This window comes from Ambystoma mexicanum, chromosome 10 (assembly GCF_040938575.1).
Source record: "Ambystoma mexicanum isolate Mex_15411 chromosome 10, UKY_AmexF1_1, whole genome shotgun sequence".
Lineage (NCBI taxonomy): Eukaryota > Metazoa > Chordata > Amphibia > Caudata > Ambystomatidae > Ambystoma > Ambystoma mexicanum.
Window position 1 is genome coordinate 31,092,097 of NC_090932.1, and position 7,903 is coordinate 31,099,999.

Genomic DNA, 7,903 nt, shown 5'->3' on the forward strand with positions numbered 1-7,903 from the left:
CCTGGCAGGGGATGGTGGCATGGTATAGCAAAGTGCCTGCTAATACTAACCCTTGCTCTTTCAAGGGACCAACCTCCTGCTCATGAGTCTTGGGGAGGGGGCACTTGTGTACCTTGAATCTCATGCACCCTGCCCCTTACCAGGCGTTCATCCCCCCCCCCACACCCCTCCCCACCATTAACTTTCGCGGAAAATGTATCATTTTTCTGCTGCCAGGGGCCAGAGGGCGCGCGCATTATTGTTCTGCTGTCAGGGGCAACTCTCTGCACATGCCAGGTGCTGATTTCGCACCTGTATTGCACACACCTCCTGCTTTTTTCCCTGTAAGTATTCCTGGCTCTCGGGGCGGGGGGGTATTGGCACTTTGACGTCCTCGGGCTTCCCTTCCGAGCGCTTAAGTGGCCTGGTCTGCACGGTCCTGCACTGCGTGCCCAGTGCCCCGCTGCTTCCTGGTTCTCCTGGCACAGGGGTGCCCTGCTGTGTGCACTGGCAGCCGCGCATTACAGTAAGACAGGGATCGTATGGGCGGGGGCGTGAGACGGTTGCAGACAGAGCCCCCCCCCCCCCCACCTCCCCCCGCCTTGGTTTTGGACCCAGGGTGGCTGTGATTGCCCCAGGTTTTCGGTTTGCTGACGTCAGCAGGCTGAGCGCTGTGCACCAAATCAGAGAGCAGGCTTTGCTGCTGAGCCCTGGGGCGTCCCTGGAGCTGCTTTAGAGTCGAGCTCGGCGGCCCTGCCTCCTCAGTCTCTTTAAACCTCTGCTGCTGCTGGAGGCTTGGATGCCAACGTGCCTGGGTCTCCTGCCACTCTGCAACAACATGGTGAGTGCTTAGCCTGCTCCTGGGAGCCTGCCTCCCTCCCTGGACTCTGCAGAGGTTTCGCCTGTTTCCTGAGGACTTCTCCTCGGGGTTGCCTCCGAATGGACGCATTTGGAAGTCGTGCTTTTGGGTGGATTTTGCTGAACTGTATTTTGTGTTTACATTTTGGAACTTGGTTGCTGGATGGGCACCACATCTGCCCCCCCACCCCCACACCCCCCCACCCCTAGTTCAGTTGGGTGGGTTCAGGAGGAGAGTGTGAAGAGTTCAGTTAGTGGACTGGTGGATGTCTGCATGCACACTTCACACTTGTGCCGAGATGCCTTCAGCTGCGGGGCAGTGCCAACCTTATGCCAGCAGAGCAGCCCTGTGTTGACTGTGCGCCACCAGCAAACCCCGCAAGGCGGGGAGGCATTTTCCAGCGGGTCTCGGGCACGTACGGAAAAGCTGTGCTCCTGTGTGGGGCGTGCAGGTGGTTGCGGAGTCGCTGGGTGGGGGGTCGTCTTGTCGTGCCCCGAGGGCGCTGCTAGATTGCTGGGGTTTTTCCCAAGAGTGTTTTCGTTCAGGGCCTCTATTCCTGCAACCCTTAGCAGCAGAGCAAGTGACCTGGGCCACCGTGCAGTGCCCAGCCTTCATGCATCACCGTGCCCTCTGCCATCGATCGTGCAGTGCCCAGTCTCCCTGCAGTGCTGCGTGCCCTTGCAACACGGCACCACCCGGAAATGCCCCTGGCACCTGCAAACGCGTTGGCTTGACGCCCTGCAGCCGTTTGAAACCAGTGCGGTGCTTTCTGCCCCTCCGGAGGCGTGCAAGTGGAGCTGCCCTGGGCCCCTGCAGCGTTAGGGGCGGCCCCCCAGGCCGCGAGGGCGCCCTGTTCCCCTTTATCCCGGTGCAATCGGGAAGTACCCCAAGTGCCTCGCGCACCTGCAGTCCTGCGCCCTGTTCCCGGGTGGCACCTGTTCCCTTCCGCAACAGACTTGCTTCATCCCGAGTTTGGAAGTTATTTGTCACTCCCAATTATGGGTGCTTTCGAGAGCTTCTTTACACCCCCACTCGTAGCCCTTATTTTAAGTGGGAGCAGCCCGCCCCAGTTAATGTAACTTTCTCCTTGTGACCTTTCCTGTGTGGGAAGGGGGCAGTCTGCGATTGTGTGGGGCTGGTGTGTGCAACGGATGGCCCCCGGTGGGCACTGCCGCCAGCAGCAGGGACGTGCCCTCTTCCAATACCCGAGGGTGTATTTTACGGGTGCACGCTGGTGTATGCGGCGCTCGAGAAGTGCATTTCTGTGGGATGTGCGTGTTTGCATCTGTAATTGTGAATACCAGCTCTTGGGGTGGGTGGAGGGCGCGGGGGGTTTCTTGTTTGATTTGCAGTATTGCACGAAGCAGCGAGGTTACTTGAGGTTACGTATCCAGGCTTCTCATTGGGGCACGTGCAGTATTGCATCGGGGGTCGTTTACGGTACTGTGGGGGTACTTGCAGTTCAGAATGCATCTGCACTTCTTGCAGTACTGGGTGTCATTTGCGCGCGCGCGCGTCTCCTTCTGCTCCCCGAACCCCTCTCACGGTGCCTTTTTCTCCCCCCACAGAGCGCCATTCTTTCCTGCCAGGATCAGTACTTTGCAGGGGGGCAGCACTACGACGGCCCTCTCTACCCCACGTCAGCCTCCGCTGTTGACGTCTCCAAGGAGACGATGCTGTCTCTCTGGGCCACCGGTCTCCTGGACAACCGGGGCAGCCTCCGAGAGCCGCCGACGCAGGGTAAGTGTTCGGGGGTCCCGTGCGCCCAGTGGGCGAAGACTTGAAGGGGTGTGAGGGAAGCGGGTGCCCAGAGTTAAAGGGGAGCGCCAGGCAGGTGCAGGGGACGAGGTGGGTGGAAAGGCAGTCCCATAGGGGTGGCTGCAGCTGGGGGCGCAGGGAAGTGGTCTCCCCATGCCTCGAGCTGGGACCCAGCCATAGGCTAACACGAGTCCAGGGTCTGCTGCGAGGGGGGGGGGCGATGCTGTGTGGCCGTGTAAGGCAGAATGGTGACAGGTTGACTGCGCTAGAAAGTAAACGTGGACTAAAGTATAGCGCCGCGCACTGGGTTAGAAAGCGCTATGGCTGAATGCATCAGAGGGTGGGTGGGGGCACTGCTCCCCTATAAGGCTAACGTATTTTTATGCAGTTTCAGTACATAGGGGGGTTTCTGCCAGATTTTGTTCTGTGTGCTCGAGTGCTTTTTGGCTAGGCTGGCGCATGTGTTACAGCCGCAACCGGCGCAACTCGACGCTCGCATTTTGCAGAGATTTTTGAAGGCAGGGAACTTACTCTCCTCTTTTATAAATGTATTTGTTCAGATCCATTCTTTGACTTGGGGTTCAGCGTGCAGGAGAACTATGACTGGGGCCCGCAGGTGTCTTCCCAGATCTTCACCAACAAACAGGTACGTTGCTGAGAAAGAGCCCCGATTGGCTGCCGCTAGCCACCGCCTGGGTCTGTGTGCTGCCCTGTAATTGCTACCAGTTAGCACCTGGTCCGTGTCCCTGGCTCCCCCAGGGGGCTCTTTAACAAGGAGGGATGCATTTACTCGCAGGAGCACCCCCCCCCCCCCCACACCCGCCGATAAACAGCTCGCTATTATTCCATGCACTGTCGCAACAGCTCCCTGTTGCAATAGGGCTGCATTCAGAAGACCTGCCATTGTTTGCTTACTGCTTGCCTGTCATCATCTCTACGTGCTGGGGGTCGGTGTGGGGCAGGGTGTAATTATCTAAAGACACAACATTGCGTGTAGGCACCTTTCTCACCCGCTGTGTTTCCATTTTAGCTTCAAGATACTTTGGTGCAGAAGGACGAAGAGCTGGCCAGGCTCCAGGAGGAGAACAACAAACTCAAGCAGTACCTGAATTCGGCCTATGTCAAGAGCCTGGAGGAGAAAGCTAAGGTATGCCCTAGCGCCCCCCCCCCCAACCCTCTGCATCAATGGAATGAGCTAGGAAGGCCCCCAGCCTCCCATAACCTGGCTTCAGGACTGGTATAGGCGTTCTCGTGTCTAGCATAGTCACGCGGAGGGAGGGCGGGGGGGGGGCTCGCCCATGGTTTTTTTGTAAAGCGGGGGTCTTAATACGCTTGGCCTCTCCTGTCACCCGGCGCTATTTATATAAGAACACGACTCATTCTACCATGTAGCACGGTGGGTTAAATCGGCTGCTGCCAACGCGTGTTTGCAGCCTGCCGGCTCACATTATAGAGCTCACACCCGTTACAGTGCCGTGCCGATATTCTAGGCGCTATAGATGTTGAATGTTTGTTCAGCGTGTGCCCTCCAGGTCTGCGCTACCCCTGTGCATAGTGGCTATGTAGTACTGCCCCCCTGTAGACTTCCTCCACCAGTGCCCGCGGGGGGCCGGGGGGGGCACTGTAGTCGTGGAGGCATGTGTCCGTGAACAAAGCCCCCGCACTGCTTTGATTTCACGAATTCCCAGGAAGGCACAACCCTCCGCCTGCCGTCCTGGGCCTGCATTGTTCGCTCCCTTATCGCCCGCATCTTAAGTGGTGTTTTCAGAGCAACAGGCCCATTAGCTCATCACAAGCCCCCCCTGGATGTCAGTGGGAGGAAGCAAGGGGGGGGGGCACATCTGAATAGCCCTTTCACGTATACCAGTGCTCAACAGTCTGACAAGAATCGTCAGTTTTACAACCTGCAATTAGAGAACTCACTACACGGCATGCAGGCCGGTGCCCCCGGGCCGTGTAATTGTGGCGAAGTGGCCACAAAAGAGCACCGCTTTCACCTGTGCCTAAACGCCCTTTCATTCCGGCGCGGTGCTAGCAGACCCCGCGTTCTTGACTGCCACTTCCTTCTGTAATCCGCACATCTGCCTATTCCAATATATCGCGATAAGGGGGTGCTAAAAGAGAGTGATTTCCGCCCGGTGTTGACTCAGGGGAAAGGGGTGGAGGGTGGCACGACAGTATAGATCACTTTAGCGGTGGCACCGAGTCTTGGTTTGGGACATTAATAGTTATGGAGCTCAGCGAGTGTTCAGTTTTGAAGCTTGCGCGAGATGCCATCTTGAGAAGAATGGGTGGGTGGGTCACTCCAGGCAGGGCAGATGGAGCCACCTGCCCAGCCCCCACCCACTTCTCGTTTCGTGCATCCGGGGGTGGACTAGGAACCAAAAGAGGCCCTGCAAATAATGTTAAGTGGACCCATTTTACACATGTTCAGCATGCCAAACCCTTTTCGTATGAGGAACTTTGTAAATAAAATAAGTTGCCAAACGAGAGAGGCTCAGGGTGCAGAGGCCTACTGGGAAATTGCCCGAGCTCCCTATAGGCCAGTCCACCCCTGGCCAGGGTGCAGAGGCCTACTGGGAAATCGCCTGAGCTCCCTATAGGCCAGTCCACCCCTGGCCAGGGTGCAGAGGCCTACTGGGAAATCGCCTGAGCTCCCTATAGGCCAGTCCACCCCTGTCCAGGTTGCAGAGGCCTACTGGGAAATCGTTAGAGCTCCCTATAGGCCGGTACACCCCTGCCCAGGGTGCAGCGGCCTACCGGGAAATCGCCTGGGCTCCCTCTACGCCAGTCCGCCCCTGCCCAGGTTGCAGAGGCCTACTGGGAAATCGCCTGAGCTCCCTGTAGGGCAGTCCACCCTGGCCCAGGGTGCAGAGGCCTACCAGGGCATCGTCTGAGCCCCCTGTAGGGCAGTGCATCCATGTTGTATTCAGAGGGGAACCCTCATGCTGAGAGACCCATTTTAACATCAGCGCCGCCACTGTCAAGAGCATGGTGGTATTGGCATATTGGCCGGATGCTGGGGCCCTGATGAGAGGGTTGGTGGCCCATGCATTGGGGAAGCTTGTCACCGTGGCTTAACATCTAAAGAAGGTGGTTGCCATGGCATACCATCTAGGGGAGGTGGTCAGTATGGCATGCCATCTAGGGAAGGGGGTCAGCATGGCATACCATGTAGGGGAGGCGGTCAGTATGGCCTACCATTTATGGAAGGTGGGTCCGCATGGAATACCATCTAGGGGAGGGGGTACCCATGGTATACCATCTAGGGGAGGCGGTCCCCATGGTATACCATCTAGGGAAGGTGGTCCTCATGGAATACCATCTAGGGGAGGTGGTCACCATGGCCTACCATCTAGGGAAGGTGGTCCCCATGGAATACCATCTAGGGAAGGTGGTCACCATCTAGGGGAGGTGGTCACCATGGTATAACATCTAACACAAGGCTTCCATTGTCTTCCTGACCATGAAACTTACCACTCTTCTCTCCTTCCCTTCCAGAAGTTGCTGTCTGAGCATGGCAGGACGATGGCTGATGTTTGCCGGATGGGGAAGAGGAAAGTTAAGGAGAGCACCTTCTCTGCCTGTGACACGCCGGTCAAGAAAGCCAGAAGGAACCTCTTCACCAACTTCACTGCCAACCAAGAGCAAACGCCCCCCGTCAACACTTGGGTGCTCCAAACACTAGGGCTCAAAGACGTGGACACAATCGACGAGTCCTCGATGACCTTCAGTGCCCTGGCCTCTGACCTTGCAGGCAGTATTGAGGCCTACCAGGGCGGCCCACTGGAGGGCATGGACTACAGCACCTGTGATGGTGCACACATGGACTACAGCGATGCGCTCAAGACTCCAGTGCGCCGTGACGACAGCACTTCCTCTGGTGGCGAGCCGCCCTACCTCTTCCCCTGCAACAGCTCGTCTCCGGGAAGCACGCGCCTTGCCCCCTATGACTCTTCACCGTGCTATGCCGCAGACGTGTCTCCCAACAAAACGGAGATCGCCTTTTCCACGTCCTTGAACCCCCACCGCAACGTGAAGACCCACACCTTCTCCCAGGGTCAGGCCTTTGTGCGCAGGGACGATGAGGGGGGCTGGAAGTTCACCTGGGTCCCCAAGCAGTCTGAATGAGTGGTCAAGGACAGGACACACTGCCATGAACTATGTGTTTACAGAACGCTCTTGCACTTGAAATGGTCTCTGTGGAGAAGGACTGGCGGGGGACCATGCAGGCCTTCCAGGGATGGGGGTCCATGAAGCCTTCCCTTTGATCCCCCAGGCCTCTGCCGCACCCCGCGATTGCTGCTCCCCTTCACCTCCCAGCGCCTTTTCCAGACTCCTCCTGAAGTTGGGCCACGCCACTGGCCTGGTCCTGTGCCATAGGACTGCGCCCATACACTGGATTCCACAGTGCTGCGCTGTTCTTTTGTCGCGCACCCACACACTGCCTCGGGACGTCACAAAGAATCCCCAATACAGACTTCCTGGCCTCTGGCCGATCGTTTTGCTCCTTTGCTGCACCAGAGACCTCTGGCTAGGTCTGCACATGGTTAAATGAAGTCTGCCTTACTTTATGATGCAAACGACACTACCTAATGCTGCCTTTTATCTTGTGAAACGTTAAACTGCCTTACAAAACAGTGCCCTCACTGTCCTGATCCATGGCACCACTATGCCAGGTACTGCCATGTCGTTGTGCCTTTGTGATTTGGTTATGTTATCTTTCCAGACTCTTTGTACCCCAGCAAGCGCCCACCGGCTGTCCCTTGTGGAAAGTGTGGGTGATTGATGGGGCATCCTGTGCCCACTGCCTTTACACTCCATTGGATGTAAGTTAGTTGCCTAATTACCCCATTCTGCGCTGCCCTTACACTACTAGCCTGATTCTGCCAATCTGCACACTACCTTCCGGGCACTCGCTTGCCCCGTCGTCATGCCCACTTGTTTGTGTGTTTCCTGGTCCATTTTGGTTTGTTTGTGTAGAAGAGGTAATGTTGAATGGCTGCAGAATGTGAAAAGCGATGGTAATAAACAATTTGTTATAAAATTATTAACTTGTAAGCATTCCTATTTCCGTCTGGTGGGGTGGGGAGTGGATTGTTTGCTGCCCCCTACCACCAAGGTGGCCATCTTGAATTTAAATCCGCCTAGAAAAACCTCCAACATCCTGTGCCGTAAGGTGAATATGAGACTGTTTTCTGCTTCCAGAAGAGACATTCTTTGCTGGAGGCTTCCATTTCTCCCTCTTTACCATCGAGCCTAATAGCGGGGTGAAAGTCCCCAATGAAGGGTGTTATATGCTTGTTA

General features: G+C 56.6%; 1 protein-coding gene across 2 annotated transcripts; it reads left to right on the top strand.

The window, feature by feature from the left end:
* The first annotated feature begins 629 nt into the window (after window positions 1–629).
* Window positions 630–7,646, top strand: GMNC (geminin coiled-coil domain containing). Of its 2 annotated transcripts, XM_069617443.1 has the most exons (5): window positions 630–820; window positions 2,407–2,578; window positions 3,157–3,242; window positions 3,627–3,743; window positions 6,098–7,646. In XM_069617443.1, exons 1-5 carry the CDS (start codon window positions 779–781, stop codon window positions 6,725–6,727), a joined length of 1,047 nt encoding a protein of 348 aa, XP_069473544.1. In that variant the 5' UTR covers window positions 630–778; the 3' UTR covers window positions 6,728–7,646. The 2 variants fall into 2 exon arrangements, with proteins under 2 accessions (XP_069473544.1, XP_069473543.1); XM_069617442.1 differs by lacking the exon at window positions 630–820 and having other exon boundaries at window positions 1,857–2,578.
* The last annotated feature ends 257 nt before the right edge of the window (window positions 7,647–7,903 follow it).

Bases quoted from the DNA above. Each gene is read 5' to 3' on its own strand.
- GMNC (XM_069617442.1), top strand. From the start codon at position 1,990: ATGGCCCCCGGTGGGCACTGCCGCCAGCAGCAGGGACGTGCCCTCTTC. The intron at 2,579-3,156 runs GTAAGTGTTCGG...GTATTTGTTCAG, and splicing joins CCGAGAGCCGCCGACGCAGG to ATCCATTCTTTGACTTGGGG. The intron at 3,243-3,626 runs GTACGTTGCTGA...TTTCCATTTTAG, and splicing joins AGATCTTCACCAACAAACAG to CTTCAAGATACTTTGGTGCA.